The sequence below is a fragment of the Odontesthes bonariensis genome, chromosome 12 (assembly GCF_027942865.1).
Source record: "Odontesthes bonariensis isolate fOdoBon6 chromosome 12, fOdoBon6.hap1, whole genome shotgun sequence".
NCBI classification, from domain to species: Eukaryota; Metazoa; Chordata; class Actinopteri; order Atheriniformes; family Atherinopsidae; genus Odontesthes; species Odontesthes bonariensis.
In genome coordinates, this window is record NC_134517.1 from 25,396,385 (window position 1) to 25,415,260 (window position 18,876).

Below are 18,876 nucleotides of genomic sequence, written 5' to 3' on the forward strand. Positions count from 1 at the left end.
TACCGATAGTAGGACACAGAGAGGTGCAAATCTGCGCTCCCTGTGTGGAGATCGCGCTGTTCGCACAGCCTGTCATGCGAGGCTAATACGTGGTGGCTAGGGGCAAGCGCTAACCCTTCCACGTAAAACAACAACTTGCACACTGCAGAAACGTCACACCACTTTATAAACCATCCGATAATAAAGTCACAAGCCTTACCATCAAAACCATATGCATGGTTCTCACATTACTGGCATGGGGAAACTGCGTTCAAGTATTTAAAACATTACAACAATACATGCCCAGTAATATTGTTGTAATGTTTTAAATACTTGAACGCAGTTTTTCTAGAGAAGATAATTGTTTTGTATATGGGATTATCGTCCATCGACTCTTTTGGGCTTTCACAGTTGTTTCAGTTGTTGTTTTATGTGGAAGGGTTAGCGCTTGCCCCTTAGCCACCACGTATTAGCCTCGCATGACAGGCTGTGCGAACAGCGCGATCTCCACACAGGGAGCGCAGATTTGCACCTGTCTGTGTCCTACTATCAGTATTTGACAACCTCTAGCAATGGAAATGCGCTTCAAATGCCCCGGAGTTCTCCTTTAACTGACTATGACTTGTGACTGCCTGATCAGTCTGTGTATTCGATTCTGTGGCAGCTAAATTCATAGCCTAAGCTGCAGCATGGTTACAGTCATCCACAAAGCAACAGAATAATGTTGCAGCCCCAATTTATCTCGACACTTTCACCAAGAATGAAGACAAATACCTCGCAAACTGTGGTGACCCTTAAATCCAAAATAAGCTGTGGAGGAACACCGTGAAAATATTTACAATTTCTAACTTTGTTAAACATGAAACAGCACAGACAGAAAATATAAAAGATGTGCTTTTATAGGCCATCTTCAAAGCTATGTAGTTTCATTATGGAAGACCCACAAAAACACCATCTTTGCTTAGCTGTTGCATAATTGTAGCTCAGTGTAAGCAACTGCAGTCATTTATCCTCAGTCCTTACAAATTCTGCCCCACATGTTTTCCAGAGAACACTGTTATCATGATGATTATTAACATTATCTTCTATTAACATATTTTTTTTCTATTTCATGTGCAGTATCCAACTGGCAGCTTAATCTACGTCTCTATACAGGTGTCTTGTGTGTAAATGGACACCATAAATGACCTACTCAGGAATGGGAAGGGAAGTAGCCTGACTTTAATGCATATTCACAGCACACCACAAAACAAATATCAAGAAAAAAACACAACAAAGAGTAACACTGTAGGGTAATCGTATTGCTGTACAATGTCGAGTAAAATGCCCCTGCACTTTGATGCATTTAAACAAAGAGATGCTCAGTTTGAAACGTGCTGTATATACAAAGATAATCCAAATATATAAACAGAGCAGTTGTCATCCAATTTAAACCTCCAAGTTTGTGTTCCAGGCTGGAGCTCATTAAAATGTTAAGTGTCTTAATACCATAACTTGTATAAGAAATAAAGAGATATTCACCACTGTATTCATTTAGTTTGAGGTAGGGTTGTGTGAGGTAATTCTGAGAGCTTCGTGTCTTACCAGCATTAGACATTTTTAAATTTGGAGAACATGAGGGCAAACTGGCGAACCAAGCTAGCATGTACTCTGATTGGGGAAATGCAAAGAGCAAATTTTCACCTTCTTAAACCAACTCCAACTTTAAAAAAAAATACGCAGCAGTTTGAGCAAAGTCCATATCAATCTTTCATCAGACAGTTATCCATTTCCTCACTACATTTTCTCAACCAAAAACAGCCACGTAGTAACAAATCTTTGCACGGTGGCTGCATCATCCATTTGTTTTTGTCTCCGATATCAATAGCTCTCTCTCACTGTTCATGCAGATAATTTTGTCTTTTCAGGAAAAGGTACATCTTATCACTTTTGTAGTAACTAATCTTTACCGTTTTTTTATGTTGTTTTGGGATTAAACAGATGAAATGGTCATTCATGCCATACAGTGATGCACAGCAACATGTATGTTCTTCATCTGACTAAGTGTAGTGACAAAATAAATACATTTCTGATGCAAAAGTGATGTAGCACAACATCCTTAACACAGCAGTTTGAATTGTTTAAGGTGGAAAAAAAATCCCTCTGGTGTCCCTGTTTTAAGCAGTGATTAGCTTATAGTAATCGACTGTTCTACTGCAGGTAAGACATATATTGCTCATACGTGCAACCCCATTAAAAAGAAATAAATATATATAAAAAAAAAGATTTATTTCTAAAAAATGTGATGTCATTTTATCACAGCTATCTTATCTACAGTGTTTTTAGAAACAGTGCAAATAATACTTAAGACTTTTTTACTTTGTTGTAAATCTGAAGCACCGTTTAAGTTCAAAATATGAGTGCCTGAATACAAGTAATCATAAGAAGTTGAATAAGGGCAACTGGACTTCTTCTTGGATCTTGAAGACGAACTTGAAAGGCTTCTTTAGTTCAGAACTGAAGAAGAGGTCCAGATGCTCTTATTCAAAGTTCTTATGATTAACCTGACCGGGATGACTGAGAATCTTCATCAACATATTGCCTGAATACAAGATTATGATGAAACCTCAAATTATTGCAATAAAGTTTGAAATTTTGAACTGCATCACACTGTTTTGTGAAATTACAAAAAAATTGTGCCTTTTAGAAATGAGTGGCTAAATGTTCTGGCTTAAGACTTTTTTTTTTTTATTTTTTTAAATCCGTAAAGAATTGTCAAATTGTTTATAGTTTGCTGATTTACCATTATAAAGAATAACTTTAGGATTGCCATGTCATGAAATATCCTTTTAGCTGATTTTTTTTCATAATCAACCATAACATTTGACTTTTTAAGTTATTCAGGATATTTCACAAAAAGGAACATTTGATCTTTGACATTTTGGGAAAAACATCTGCCTAACAACCAGTTCACAATACATTTTTAACTTCACTTATACATTCACAGGTATAGACTTCAGTTACTGTCAGTGCTTTGTCTGAATAACATTTATACAAGTGTCCTGTTGGAGGATGCATCAACAACAAAAAGACTGAAAAGATTACAAGTATTCAGTAAAGCATCAGTAGTTAATTGATTGAGCAGAATGTAATTAAATGTTACAGCATTTTAAGTGCCTAATTAGATTGGTACCATATTTCATTCATGATCTTTGGAATTATTGTATTTTGACATTAGGAAGTCCTGCTTGTTTTACAATTGGAATCAGCCCTGATGACTGGCGCCTCTTGGTTTGTTTTCTTTCTGTCGGTAGTGGAAGAGGCTGGTGGCGTCAAGTTTACCTGCGCATCGGATAGCTTCAGCAAACAGCTTCACCACCTGAAAAATGTGGAACAAAATGTAACATATATATAAAAGTACAATTCCATCAGGTGACACTTGAAAATGTAATCATCTTTCTTGAGAGGAATTGCCCAGTGAACTGACCTGGTAATTGGTGATGAGGGGAACACCGTGATCAATAGCCATTCTGCGGATGACGAAGTTGTCTTTAAGGTGTCGTGTGTTGTTATTGGGTAAGTTGACCACCAGGTCAATATGGCCCTCACTAATTAATCTATTAACACATAACAAAACAGTGTCAGAGATAACATCATGGAATGAATTCAAACTTGTATCAGGATTTGTAGTATTTTGTGTCTAAGTGTTTGTGAAGGAATTTTTCATGCTACTGATCCCATTGCAAACCAAAATCTATGTATTTGGCTCTCTGCAGCTTTTAGTCGTCTCCAGTCCCAATAGCTCTTACTGAACCCCCTTAGATTACATTGTTGGCACCAGCTTCCGGGCAAACAAGCTTAAACAAGCTGACTGTACATTACCCACTTAGCACATAATCACAGATATGAAATCAATCGGTGAAAATGCAGAAAATTAATAAATAAATGGCTTGAAACTATTTTAATTTTGTACTACAACTCTAATGTAGCAAACCAAAGACATTTGAGGAAAAACACTTTGTTAGAACAAAGGGCAACAAAACTAAATAAACTATTTAGCTAGGAGAAGGCATGGGGCTGACCCTGCTATGATATGTGACATTTTGTTTCATGAATGCACTTAGTAACTCTGGTTGGCAGTTGATCACTCTGCACAAGTCAGTTAATTTTATTTGAGACACACAAACTTTTTATAGGCTTTTCAGTCATGCAAGCAAGAACAACTTCAACAGATGCTTCTAAATACCTTTTAAGCACTGAGATTACCTAGAAATTACAGCCTTTGATCTGCAGTTGGTGCTGTATTTGATTGACTGTGGGGAAGGTCAATTAAAAAATGCATTTTGAAAGTTTGATATTTCAACTTTATGGGTACTGCACTGATTAAAAAAAAAAAAAAAAAAAAAAGACCAATACAAATCATTGCTTTGTTTATATTCATAGTCCATAAAGCGAGCATGAAGAATTCAAATACTTCCTGTAAAGGATGAAAAAACATGAAACCCAAAAACGCTGATGACATCAATGCTAATTGAAGCTATAAGTTAGCAAACCTTTAGACTATTAAATCTCGTGACTCAAATTGTAGGTTAAAGATAGGCTTTATCTCATCTTCATAGGAAGACTTTTTGACAATTGTGGTTTGTTCATCCAGTCTACTCCAAACATGATGACTAAAAGTATGCACGAATGCTGTCACAGCGGTCCTCGGTGGGCCTTTGGCTGCTTGTGGGTGCACCAGTTGCTAATCAACATCAAAGGCTAATGTTTGATGTCTTCATTCTACAAGGAATGTGATCAAGAAAAATGGCAGCCATAATTTGGAACTTCATACCTCATCATACCTCTAATACTGCACGCTCCATGCTTGTGACATCATCTGAACCCCATTTACATATGAATGATATGTATATGGGAGTTGTTATATCAGCCTCTGAACATTTTTAATGGTTTAATTTGAAAATTGTTTAACACTAGGCTGCACATTGACAAGAACAAACACAAATAATGGTTTCTGCATTTAAAGTAGTATACAATATTTTAATACTTAATGCAGCAGAAAACAATCATTTTCCATGTGACAAAATAGTGAATATATATCATCAGCGTGCACAGCCTCTGTGTACCTTGTATTTCCTTCTAATGTTTCAGATGCTTGTGTCCTCGTCAAAATGCAGAGCCCTATTGTCACTCATAAATTTCCATAAACTATGACTGTTAATGCAAATAGTATTAATGATCCTTTTGACTAAAGTTTCCTGAATGAAATGTGTGTCTCTAGTGCATTGTTACCATCCACGAGTTAACAGTGATCTGGACATGGCTTAAGCAAAACTGATCAATGACATAATCCCCAAATTAGATTTTTATATATAGCAAAGAAAATGACTGGTCATACTTTTGCTTTTTTGTGTGAATTGGCTTTTTTGATTACCCCAAATGTAACTTTTTATTACGCTGACACAAGAATTTTCTTATTCTCCCTATTGAAGCATTTTTCTGGTCAGTGAAATGACTCCTGACTTGAGTCTGCTAAATCTTCTTTGATCATGTCGATATCTCAGAGATAATGAGAGGGGTATGGCTTTAGGTCTTATCCTCTGCTAATTAGGTATCAAAATTTTGAATCTATTAAATCACATCCAAACTTTCACCTACCTTTTAATACCGGGCAAGGTGGTGTCTCCATCCTTACCAGTGGGCCAGGCTACTGGAATGGCAGGTACATCATTGGCACTCAACCAGGCAGAGGTGGCCTCAGTCGCATAGAGCTAGATGGCAAAAAAGGCAACATGACAACACATAGAGAATGTCCAAAAAGATTAAGTGAGCCTTTGAATCTTTTAATGAACTACGGTTCAAAACCATTAAAGAAGTATGTTTACTACAAAGTCTGGCCTGCAGTGTTTGAAACACACAAAATTTCAGCACTCACCTTGAAGCCTTCTTCTTTCAGTTGGTGTGCTGTAGCTAGGAAATTGGGTCTGAAAGATTGCTGGAGGAAAGGGAAAAGTCAAATCATATGAGAACTTTGTCGAAAAAAAAACGAACAGAATGATACTTTCTTACATTGTTTCTTGGCTCGTCTGTAAGGTTTTACAGAATTTGCAGGTGACAACATTGACTCTGTAATGTCACATCACATCCCTAACTAACTTTATAGCATCGTCCCCTCTTTCAATTTGAAGTGCACATTGTGTATTGAATGATATTGTGGATTTGCTCCATGGCTATATATTGTAAATAAAAGCAAATGTTAAAAAGATGTAAGGAATTAAATGGCATTTCAAACTTGACAACATCATGATCTCATCTGTTGAAGCTTGTAGGACAAAGTCCAAGTGCTTGGAGGAGTCAGGAAAATCTGACCTTTTCGCTCATTTTACTTTATGATACATCATCATTGATGAAACAACTAAATGTCATGATATGTATTCTATGACAAAATGCAGAGACGGGAATTGCAAAACAAAGCTAGAGATTGCAGTTTTTGCTCAATCTAATCAATAGGAATGTACTGGGCTCTAGTTGCCAATTGCTTATTTTATGTCTTTTCAATAGCAAGAAGCAATCACACCTCTGCATTTGTTTCATCACATCGTGTATAATACAAACAAGGCCAAGATTAACCGAGTTTGAATAATTAAACTGGATTTTGTGCCCAATAGAGTTTTTGGGGAATGTAAGTGCGTTCAAGTCCAATGGACTTTAGCTGTTTATATTACAGATAAGATTATGTGTCAGTGGCTTTTTTTCTTTCTTTTTTTTCTTAAATCTTCCATTTAGTTGTTTTTAGATGGTGTTCGTGTCTGTATTAATTCAGTCTGTTGATGCCACTGATCCTGATAAAAACAGGTTTATCCTATAGGAGTGCAACATGCCTAAGAAATCAATTGTAGCTTCTTTGCAGATGTATTTCTGTGCACTGCACTAAACTAATATCTTTGACTTGAGGAGATATAATGCAATCTGTGAAAGTGACTGTTTTTAGTCGTAAATTTACAAAGATTGTTATTCACCAAACCGTGAGCCCCTGTTTATTGTGTCAAACTATAAGACCACTGATTATTCAGATGCCAGCCTTCGTGGATGTGATGCTAGTAGCTTTGTTCAACTGCACTTAGGTGACTTATTCATGGCCACCGAAGTGGTACATTTTCATGTAGAGCACATGTGAAAAACAATCTCCAAGGCTCTCTTAGATTTGAAGCGAGGTTCAGTCAAGAATAGGCTTTTACTTCACACGCATGAGCTTTGAAATCGATCCCGTTACCACTCTGACATGAACAGTATTGTTGGCAAGTTTTACATTACTTCCATTTTTCTGTACAATTTTATCATTCATGATTTTAGAAAATATTTTTTTCAGTTTCCTCTTACTGTATGTAATAGCAACTGTGACTGTATTATAAAGATTTTCCATTTGGGGTAAATTATATAGATATATATATATATTTTTTTCCTAACATGTTAAAAGAAGACACATGATGGAGACCGAGGAGAGGCACATGGGGAATGACATGAAACAAAAACTGAAGGCAAGGTACTCTTCTTGTTGAGCCCTTCTTCTTTATCAGGACAAACTTTTAGTAAGTTTCAAACATCGTGCTTACTTTAATTATTGCTAACTCACCAAAAGCATGTTAATAAGGTTTTGTATCTCTGTGTATTATGTGGCCTACCATCTAAACACTGAGTAGCATTAGGTTCCAAACATAGTTGGCATTTTTAACACACAGCCAATGAATATGTAGAAAGGGCTTTTGCACTGAGAACAACTGTTTGATGAGAACTGTAAGACTCAACCCACACAGTACAAATGTGTACTAAAATGTGTAAAAAAATCTTTATGAACTGTTGTAATCCCCCTAAAACTCTTGCTTATAAGAGCAGAAAGTCACTCTTGTCAGAGTCTCTGTAAGTGTTTCTGTTCTTTTTGAGTGAGGGATGGAAATGATGGAACAAGTTCATCCAGATTCAAGACTTTTTGATGAACCAACTGGTTGGAAATGTAAAAGAAAAATAAATAAATGTCATTTCTTAATTCAATGGTGTAACAATATCAAAATCCATTCATGTCAGAAGTGTCATCAGTTCTGCAAACTGTATTTCAACCTTGCCAGGTTGATCAGACATTGTCGCTTCAGAGCCAGTCATAGTTTTAAGTCACATGAGAATTGTCGTTCTGTGTGAAATTTGAGGAGGCGCCAGACTGGCACTGTAAGGAGCCGATAGCCTGAAAGATTTGGACCACCTGTTCAATATGCACCTTGCGCATGATGTCTTGTGGGCAGGATTCACCAAAAGGAAAAAGGAACAGGAGGGGAGTGGACCTCCAGATGGCTGTAGTCTTACCTGAATCCCAATCAAAATGCCCTTCTGTGGCAGCTTAAAGCCTGTGGAGAGCATAGCCTTCAGGAAGGCTGAGTAAATGTTTGGTCCAAAACAAGCTACCTGCAAGTAAACACATGTGACAAACCGTGTGAAATATCAATTCTTGAAATTAGTAGTGATAATCAAGAATTAATTCAGTATGTATTTTATTTATTCATCATTTTTTATTTTCTTAAGAAGAGTAAAAGTTGAATCGGGTTATAAATTTGTTATTGGCTTACTTCTCCAGTGGAAGCCATCTCACAGCGAAGCACAGGATCTGCATCCCTCAGTCGCGGCCAGGAGAACATTGGCGCCTGATAAAAGAAGACAGTGATTCATTTTGATAAGAAAAAAGAATGCCACTGCACGGGAGCTGATATTGAAAGTTAATTACTTCTTTTGAAAAATGCTCTAGAAAGGCACTCCTCTGTTACTGTTTAAAAATGAATTTAAATTTAGCAATGGAGGCATTATAGCTTGATCCCACTTAAACTGAGGAATCTCTGCTTGTATGGGTGTCTGCTTATTGTTTGATTATCTCTGCAACCATACGTTTGATCTCAAAGCTCAAAATAAGAACAAAGAAGTGTTTTCTTTGAAACATTCAGTTTCTTCAAATGTAGAACCAGAAACACAAAGATAATGAGATCAACCCTTATTTGAGCAACTCAACTCGGGTCTGCAGCACAGCACAAGTCAAGTTTTGAATAATATCAATGAACTGTTATTGAGACGGGTGGAGACAAGTTGACAGACAGAAAGATCTGGATTCCTTGATTAATGAATTAAACTAGTTCTTGTGGTTGTGCAGCTAATCTGACCTGGTAGCATCTGCAGTGTTCAAACTGTGATATCCCTGTGTGCTCAGAACCTAGAAAGAAAATAATATGTTGATCTATTGGTGAGAAAACGGGCACCTTGGATGATTTTGGCTGTAAAAAGGCATGAACTAACCCTGGTGCAAATACCTTAGTCGAAATCCACAGAACAAAGGAAGACTCTGCATTTACATAAGTCCCAAACAGTCATCATCCGAGTTGGAGCTAGAGCAGATAAATGACTGTCGAGATGGGCAAAGAACAGACAGACCCATGGTAACTCATTTTATGAATTAGTTAGCATAGCTAATAACCTAATCAAGTTTTATATTTGAGCCAAGCTCTGTTACCTGGCTAAAATCTCAATATAAAGTCTAATCAATTTGGGGATGCTTAAGCAGATAATAAACAAAGAATGATAAATTACTAATATATATGTATGCAATGGAAGACGTCAACATAATAGATTATCTAAAAACAAATTCAGCTTCATTAAGGGGAAAGTTTAAGGTTGACTGTGCGACACATTCCAAATTAAAATGTTAATGCAAGGATTTGAAGAAATCCGGGCATAGAGTTAAACTAAACTAAGGATTACAGAAAGTTTTCTTTCGTTCAAGGTAGTTGTAAAGTTTTGTGAAACATAATATAAAGTTAAACCATCTCCGTTGGTGCAGCCCAACCAAAGGGGACATGTAACATGTCACAGAGCTGAAGAGATTATAGCTGCAACTGTGGGTTCAGGCACAATTTAAGACAAAATCAGTTAAAAAAAATGTATGGTTTGTCATACAGCGGACCACCAGCTCCCTCAGTAGCTTGTTTGGCATGCTGTTCCCACAATAAGAAGAAGGGGAAACAAAGGTAGGAGGTTTGAGTGATAGAGCAATGTCGTGGGGGAGCCAAAAGAGAAAATGGAGCAAATAGACAAAAAAAAAAATGGAGAACGAAAAAAATAACACAAAATAAAACAGTAAAGAGAGGAGAGATCGAAAGGTGAAGGCAGTGAGAAATAAAAAAAATTAGTTGGACAATGATTAAGACACAGCAAGTGGTGAGAGTGGATATAAAGACAATAAAATGGGGAAACAATTAAGTGGAGAAGAAAGGGAAAGAGACGGGGAGGAATAAGACACAAGGGGAAGAAAAGGAGATGATAAAATTGTGGAAATTTAAAGATGAACATGGCCAGAAGACAGAATCCTCTCGTTGTGGTATTATTGGAAAATTAAGAATGGTGGCGTGCCATTTGGGAAGCCATTCTTATTAATCCATTCAAAAAGCAGACAGCCCCCATTACCTTGAGGAGAGTAAGAGTTAGTGTGGCATTGTATGGTTTAAGTATCCGTTTATATATATATACACACACACACACACACACACACGCAGACACACACATCCTTGAAACAGTCTATCTAATCAGTGAACGTCATGTTAAAGCATACTAATGTGAGACGGGACGATGAAAATGGAATGCACACAGGGAGCAGAATGGCTTATCACGCCTTTGTTCAAAGAGTCAGAGACAGACGAGGAAAAGTGCATAGATAAAATGACAGTGTAACCAAGAAAGAAAATTAAATGGAGAGGAGCATGTACAGTGGGGATAACATTGAAAGTAACTTTTAATGAAAGAGATAAAAGCAGATACAAGTATAAATGAGTAAGAGAAAGACATACGCAACCATCTATATGTGCGCCACCCTAAATAACAAAATTTACCCTCTAAACTAGCTATAGAACCAAATTTGAAGGATATTTTCTCGATCATGAAGGGGCAAATGACAAGGAAAGACAGGGAAGTAGTTCAAAATGGAAGCACGAACACCTGCAGCGATGTAACAATTAAGAAACTATACCAACCCCTGAAAAAGTTACATCACAATTCTAACAGTTTGTCCTCCCATTGCAGTTTGTTAACTTTGTGTAACCATGACACCCTACCACATATAAACAGTACTTCCTCATTTCTTTATTCTACACTGACCACCTACTCCTGAGCACAACTGTGATGCTTCACAGCATGAACAATGTTATCACGGGACACCAGATGCGCTCCAATAGAGAAGGAAATGAATACAGAAAGAAACATTCACATAACACTGTTATTCAATGTAAACAGGACTTGTTCAAGGCAGAAGGGACATCTGTATTACCATTTTAATATTTACCGCTCAAGTGACATTTCTACTTGGACTTTTTTTTCAAATGATGTTGCAAGTGACGTATTTTTTTTACATTTGACAGGAAGAAAATAAACGTTTCCAGTTTTCTAACAATTCACTCTGTGGGCAGTCTTTCAAACATAGTTCTGTGCTCAACATTGATAGAAGAGCATTAGCTGATTTTTTTTTAATATGAATTTTAATAGCTATTATCCATTAATGTCTTAATGGATAACGATTCTTCAAGTGTTTGTGCTTTTACTTCTGTGCATCACCACAATGAACTGAAATCAAGATGAGACACATATCATAGACTTTTAGCTTTAGTTCAATGGGTTTAACAAAGATGCTGTATTAAGGGTTTAGAATTTAGAGCTATTCAGATGTAGTTCTTTCATTTTTGTAAAAACGATTAGCATAAATACTGGGATTATAACCTGGATGCAGATCATTTGCATTCAGTGACTTCCTGAGTTTTGCAGACCTACAGAGCACATGTTCTGGTAAGCATTTACTGTGTCTGCCCTCAGTTTTGTTTTCTGATGGTGATGAAAAGTATACTTTAAGGGGACCGAATCAACCTTTTTGGAACATTCTATGGTTGAGTACTTTCATGTATTGTGGTAAATCAGTAAAGGCTGAGTTATACTTCTTTTAACTGCCCTTGCGCTTGCGTCTTGTGCTTGTGTTAATGGCTCGAGACGTTTATGCTTCATTTAGCTTTGCCGGCGCTTGCGTGTGCTGCGTGGCGATTCACCGCCAGGACAGTAGGTGGAGCAGCGGGTTTTTTCAATGACAAGCCTACTACGATGAAAGGAAATTCACCGCCAGGACCTCTTCGGCAAGTCTCTCTTCGAGTGGATTCATCATAGACATAATATATTATATATATTATGTCGATGGGATTCATGCTTCTTCTTCTTCGCTTTCTACCTTGGCCTTTGAAAACAGCGGTCTTTTATTAGGGGATGAAATCGGAAGATGAACACGCCGCCGGATGCGATGTAGATAGTGGCTTGTGCTCGCGTCCAGAGTGGCTACTCTATAGCGGGTGAATTTCAATCTTAACGTGATACTTAGATGCGCAATATGGCACTTTAGGCTTGCCATTCTCTATAGCTCTGCTCGCGTCTTGCGTCTTGCGTCTTGCGTGAAGTTTAGAAAATTGAGGTGACACACGCAAGCACGCAAGGGGGGGCTTGCAACCGCGCAAGGGCTTGCGTTGCGTCTTACGTTACCGACTATAAACCAGGCTTAACTGTTTGTTCTGTGAAGTTAAATTGGCAGCCAGAAATGAAGGCTAGCCGCAAATTCAACATGGCAGACTCACCAGGTGTTGGCAATCGCTCATCAACTTCCAGGTGTTGGCAATCGCTCATCAACCATTCAGATCCACATATAAGGCGCTCCTGCATGGGGCTTTACCGGTTCATCGGCAAGCTGCATGCATTAGCTCTCGCTTGTTGGTCAACCCCACAGGATTATCATGTCTGACTCGGATTCTGACGCCGCTCAGAGGCCTCCGAGCAGTCATTCTGGCATTTCCAAACCTGCTTTACCCGCTCCCTTTCGTCGGAGCGCCCGGCTCGCTCCTCTCTCTGCTGCCGGCTCTTCAGCATCTGTTCTCCGGTCCAAGAGCATCCGCCCAGCCGATGGCCTCGGCTCCGATCAGCTCGCTTCTTTGGCAGAGCTTCTCCAAACCGGCGATTCATCCACTCCTTCCCCACCCACAGCTGGTAAGGTCCAAGAAGCGACCCCCGCCTCCGGCTAAGCGAAGCCGAGGCCGTCCCTGCCCTGCGGTTCCTCCGCTCCAGCTGCGGGGCCCACCTCAGCCGCGAGCCGCTCGGATTATTCCGCCCCGGTTGGTTCTCCGCTGGCTTCGACTTCTGCCCTTCTGCCCCCCTCCTCGCTTACCGATCTGTCTTCAGCTCTGCCTCCCCTGGACGCCCAGCAGCTCACGGCAGCTCTCATCTCCTCCATGGATATATTGCAACAATCCATCGCAGCTCTCTCCACACACCTCCTGCCCGCCGCAGCAGCTATCCGCACAGCCCCTCTCCGACTTCTTCGGTGCAGCCGAATCAACAGGCTTCTCAACTTCTCCAGGGTGCGTTTTCCCTCGCCGAAGCTCGCCCCGGCTCATCACAGGGTAAGATGCGGGACTCTGTCTCTGTTGTTTTAACATGCCTCACCTGGTCTCCCTGTTTGCTTCCTCATGCTAGGCCGTCGGCCACAGTAGCGCCCTCTGTCCCTCCATTCCGTTAAGCCGGCCCCCTCCGCTCCCCCAGCTGATCACCGTACAGGTAACAGCCCGGCTAGCTCAGTCGGTAGAGCACGAGACTGGTAATCTCAGGGTCGTGGTTTCGAGCCCTACGTTGGGCGTAGCAGTATAATCAACAGATGTTTGCACTTAAGTCAAAGTTCAGCTCTGTTACCACCATCACAGCATCCGCAGTGGTGCCTTTTTGAATGATCACAAAAAATGATGTCTTGCTAACAAGGACCATTTATTTCTTAGTCTAACGAAATGATGTTGCAGCCCAAAGCCAGCCAAGAAATGACCAAACTGTTGGGTAAGGCGTTAACATATGATCAGCATGGAAAGATGTTGGTGACACCATGTTTCATAAGTGTTGCAGCTCAACTATGATAGATATTAACTTGTAATGATATTGACTAAATCAGACCAGGAAGAGAAAAGACCGGAATATCGATAACGATGGAACTGACTATGATGTTGACTCTGATGTGAAAACAGTTGTGTGCGTATCAAGTGAGAAATGCAGGCGTATTTTCTCTTGCTGTCTGGAAGGCAGAACTTTACAATTGGAGGAAATGTCTTATTACCTCAAACGGTCTTCACATTGCATTTCCCACAAGGGAAGTCAGGGCTGTGCTGTGACACAATACGTTTGGTATGCGGATATGTTGCAGACCACATAAAGAGTCCTTCAGCGTGGCAACATGTACACAGCTACTCCACTGCATTCAAATGTATAGAGGAGCTCCTCGAACAGCTAGCTGCGATTGTGAGTGCAGCCTTGAGATGAAATGGCTGTCACTGGGGCCGCTGTTGGCGTTGTTAGGATTATGGCGGCAGCACATTTGTTTTAGTGTTCATGACATGCAACAGCTCGATGCAAAGCGACGGCTGCTGCAATGCAGCATTACAGATGCCGTGTTCTGGAGCAGCATAAACTGTTACAGCTGGACATAACCACAGCAGTAGTCATCACAGCGAGAGACTGCGCTCACATACCTGCCCTGCTCTGCTGTACCCTGCTCTGCCCTGCTCTGCTCTGCTCTGCTGTGCTCTCCCGTGCTTTGCTGTACCCTGCTCTGCTCTGCTGTGCCCTGCTCGGCTGTGCTCTGCAGTGCCCTGCTGTGCCCGGTTCTGCGCTGTGTGCTCTGCTCTGCTGAGCCCTGCTCTGCTCTGCCCTGCTGTGCTCTGCTGTACCCTGCTCTGTCCGGCTCTGCTCTGCTGTGCCCGGCTCTGCGCTGTGTGCTCTGCTCTGCTGAGCCCTGCTCTGCTCTGCCCTGCTGTGCTCTGCTGTACCCTGCTCTGTCCGGCTCTGCTCTGCTGTGCCCGGCTCTGCTCTGTTCTCCCGTGCTCTGCTGTGCCCGGTTCTGTGCTGTGTGCCCAGCTCTGCTCTGCAGTGCCCTGCTGTACCCTGCGGTGCCCTGTTCCGCTGTGCTCTGCAGTGCCCTGCTGTAGCCGGCTCTGCTCTGTTCTCCCGTGCCCTGCTCTGCTGTACCCGGTTCTGCGCTGTGCTGTGCCCGGTTCTGCGCTGTGTGCTCTGCTCTGCAGTGCCCTGCTCTGCAGTGCCCTGCTCTGCTGTAGCCGGCTCTGCTCTGTTCTCCCGTGCCCTGCTCTGCTGTGCCCGGTTCTGCGCTGTGTGCCCTGCTCTGCAGTGCTCTGCTCAGCTATGCTCCTTGGCACTGCCTCACGCCCTGCTGCCCCATTAGACAGGGCTTTAATCTTTACTGCTGGCAGCTGCTCGAATGATGTGACGCTTCTGCCTCTTGCACAAGGCCACACTGATCTGCGGGACATTTGCAGACTATCGTGCCGCATGATAGATTTTGTTATTAGTTGTTTTTAAACCGACGCCACCGTATTCTCAGCAGCCGCTCCCAAGGCAGTGTGACAGCAGTCATCTCTCATTGTGTCTGGGCGCACCTCACACAGCTACTTTCGTCCCGGATCAATGAAATATTGTTTTTAAAGATTTTAGCCACTCGGAGCTACTCCGGACATTAGTTTCGGATTGGGGCAGCTACCTCCGCAGCCGTCCAGGGTGTTCCTGAGGCATCTCTCCAACAGCTCGGTCGCTGGTCTTCGGCAGCCTACTCCTCCTGCATCCGTCCAGACCTTCAATCCGTGCTCGCTGCTCAGCGCTCGCTCAGCTTATAGGTAAGCTCCCGCAACTACTGGTGGTGGAGTCCTTCAGCTCTAATTGTCGCTTCTCTCTGGCAGCACTATCTCTTTGGCAGAAAAAGGGGGCTTTCGATCTCTATGGCAAATCAAGTGAGCTCACTCTCCCCGTTCTCGCTCTTCCCCTGCAGCCCAGGCGGGCTCACTGTTCCTGCCTTAGCCCAGGCGGGCTCACTCTCTCTTTCTCTCTGTCCACAGGCAGCCCAGGCGGGCTCACTCTCCCTTTCTCTCTCTCTCTGCAGGCAGCCCAGGCGGGCTTAATCTACTGCAGCCCAGGAGGGCTCACTGTTCCTGCCACAGCCCAGGTGGGCTCACTCTTCCTTTTACTCTCTCTCTCCGCAGGCAGCCCAGGAGGGCTCACTCTCCCTTTCTCTCTCTCTCCGCAGGGAGCCCAGGTGGGATCTCTCTCTCTGCAGGCAGCCCAGACGGGTTCTATCCACGGCAGCCAGGCAGGCTCACTCTTACGTTCTCTCTCCGCAGGCAGCTCAGGCGGGCTCAGTCTACTGCAGCCCAGGCGGGCTCAATCTACTGCAGCCCAGGCGGGCTCAATCTACTGCAGCCCAGGCGCGCTCAATCTACTGCAGCCAGGCGGGCTCACTCTTACGTTCGCTCTCTCCTCAGGCAGCCCAGGCGGGCTCAGTCTGATGCAGCCCAGGCGGGTTTGATCTCCCTTTCTCCTCAGGCGGGCTCAAATCTACTGCAGCCCAGGCGGGCTCAATCTGCTGCAGCCCAGGCGGGCTCAATCTGCTGCAGCCCAGGCGGGCTCAATCTGCTGCAGCCCAGGCGGGCTCAATCTGCTGCAGCCCAGGCGGGCTCAATCTGCTGCAGCCCAGGCGGGCTCAATCTCACGTTCTCTCTCCTCAGGCAGCCCAGGCGGGCTCAGTCTGCTGCAGCCCAGGCGGGTTTAATCTCCCTTTCTCTTTCTCCTCAGGCGGGCTCAATCTGCTGCAGCCCAGGCGGGCTCAATCTACTGCAGCCCAGGCGCGCTCAATCTACTGCAGCCAGGCGGGCTCACTCTTACGTTCGCTCTCTCCTCAGGCAGCCCAGGCGGGCTCAGTCTGATGCAGCCCAGGCGGGTTTGATCTCCCTTTCTCCTCAGGCGGGCTCAAATCTACTGCAGCCCAGGCGGGCTCAATCTGCTGCAGCCCAGGCGGGCTCAATCTGCTGCAGCCAGGCGGGCTCAATCTCACGTTCTCTCTCCTCAGGCAGCCCAGGCGGGCTCAGTCTGCTGCAGCCCAGGCGGGTTTAATCTCCCTTTCTCTTTCTCCTCAGGCGGGCTCAAATCTACTGCAGCCCAGGCGGGCTCAATCTGCTGCAGCCCAGGCGGGCTCAATCTGCTGCAGCCCAGGCGGGCTCAATCTGCTGCAGCCGAGGCGGGCTCAATCTGCTGCAGCCCAGGCGGGGTCAATCTGCTGCAGCCAGGCGGGCTCAATCTCACGTTCTCTCTCCTCAGGCAGCCCAGGCGGGCTCAGTCTGCTGCAGCCCAGGCGGGTTTAATCTCCCTTTCTCTTTCTCCTCAGGCGGGCTCCAATCTGCTGCAGCCCAGGCGGGCTCAATCTGCTGCAGCCCAGGCGGGCTCAATCTGCTGCAGCCCAGGCGGGCTCAATCTGCTGCAGCCCAGGCGGGCTCAATCTGCTGCAGCCAGGCGGGCTCAATCTGCTGCAGCCAGGCGGGCTCACTCTCACGTTCTCTCTCCTCAGGCAGCCCAGGCAGGCTCAGTCTGCTGCAGCCCAGGCGGGTTTAATCTCCCTTTCTCTTCAGGCGGGCTCAAATCTACTGCAGCCCAGGCGGGCTCAATCTGCTGCAGCCAGGCGGGCTCAATCTGCTGCAGCCAGGCGGGCTCACTCTCACGTTCTCTCTCCTCAGGCAGCCCAGGCAGGCTCAATCTGCTGCAGCCCAGGCGGGCTCACTCTCACGTTCGCTCTCTCCGCAGGCAGCCCAGGTGGGCTCAATCCACGGCAGCCAGGCGGGCTCACTCTCTCGTTCGCTCTCTCCGCAGGCAGCCCAGGTGGGCTCACTCTTACGTTCTCTCTCTCCTCAGGCAGCCTAGGCGGGCTCAGTCTGCTGCAGCCCAGGCGGGTTTAATCTCCCTTTCTCTTTCTCCTCAGGCAGCCCAGGCGGGCTCAATCCACGGCAGCCAGGCGGGCTCAGTCTGCTGCAGCCCAGGCGGGTTTAATCTCCCTTTCTCTTTCTCCTCAGGCAGCCCTGGTGGGCTCAAATCTACTGCAGCCAGGCGGGCTCACTCTTACATTCTCTCTCTCCGCAGGCAGCCCAGGCGGGCTCAATCTGCTGCAGCCCAGGCGGGCTCAATCTGCTGCAGCCCAGGCGGGCTCAATCTCACGTTCTCTCTCTCTCCTCAGGCGGGCTCACTCTCACGTTCTCACTCTCTCCGCAGGCAGCCCAGGTGGGCTCAATTCACGGCAGCCAGGCGGGCTCACTCTTACGTTCTCTCTCTCCTCAGGCAGCCCAGGCGGGCTCAGAATACCGCAGCCAGGCGGGCTCACTCTCTCGTTCTTTCTCTCCTCAGGCAGCCCAGGCAGTCTCAGTCTACCGCAGCCTAGGCGGGATCACTCTCCCGTTCTCTCTCCTCAGGCAGCCCAGGCGGGCTCTCTTCTTTTTTGGAGGGTGGGCAACTCTTCTCACAGGCTCCTTCCTCACCTTGCAGCCAGTCCCTCACCAGCTCGGCCCCGGCTCAGTTTTTGGGGGGAAGATATTCAGCATCTATCTCCCTATGCCGGACTTGCAAGCTCACAGCGGTTCAGCTTGCATGTCCTCCGCCGGGGCCCGAGCGCCAAAGAAATATTGACAATAAACCTTGCAATTGTCTCCTATCTCTCCGTCTGAGTCTCTCCAGGTTGAAATGAAGGCTAGCCGCAAATTCAACATGGCAGACTCACCAGGTGTTGGCAATCGCTCATCAACTTCCAGGTGTTGGCAATCGCTCATCAACCATTCAGATCCACATATAAGGCGCTCCTGCATGGGGCTTTACCGGTTCATCGGCAAGCTGCATCCCACCACCTCCCCATCTCCACCCGCTGTCTCGAGATCTCCTTCCTTTTATGACTCCGCCACCAGGTTCGGGTCCCAAGGGGGAAGATATTCAGCATCTATCTCCCTATGC

The 18,876-nt window shown here is 44.3% G+C and overlaps 1 protein-coding gene and 1 non-coding gene across 2 annotated transcripts in view; one reads left to right on the forward strand and one right to left on the reverse strand.

Annotated features, from left to right (window-relative positions):
• Positions 1–3,223: 3,223 nt before the first annotated feature.
• Positions 3,224–18,876, reverse strand: part of cps1 (carbamoyl-phosphate synthase 1, mitochondrial) — a 61,014-nt gene continuing 45,361 nt past the window's right edge. The window contains exons 33-38 of the mRNA XM_075479849.1: positions 8,574–8,648; positions 8,314–8,412; positions 5,894–5,953; positions 5,617–5,729; positions 3,446–3,575; positions 3,224–3,337 (exon numbers count right to left, since the gene is read on the reverse strand). Coding sequence (XP_075335964.1) covers positions 3,224–3,337; positions 3,446–3,575; positions 5,617–5,729; positions 5,894–5,953; positions 8,314–8,412; positions 8,574–8,648 — 591 coding nt within the window. The remainder of the gene's footprint in view (positions 3,338–3,445; positions 3,576–5,616; positions 5,730–5,893; positions 5,954–8,313; positions 8,413–8,573; positions 8,649–18,876) is intronic.
• trnat-ggu (transfer RNA threonine (anticodon GGU)) lies at positions 13,627–13,699 on the forward strand. Its single transcript has one exon. It is a non-coding gene; the product is annotated as a tRNA-Thr (tRNA).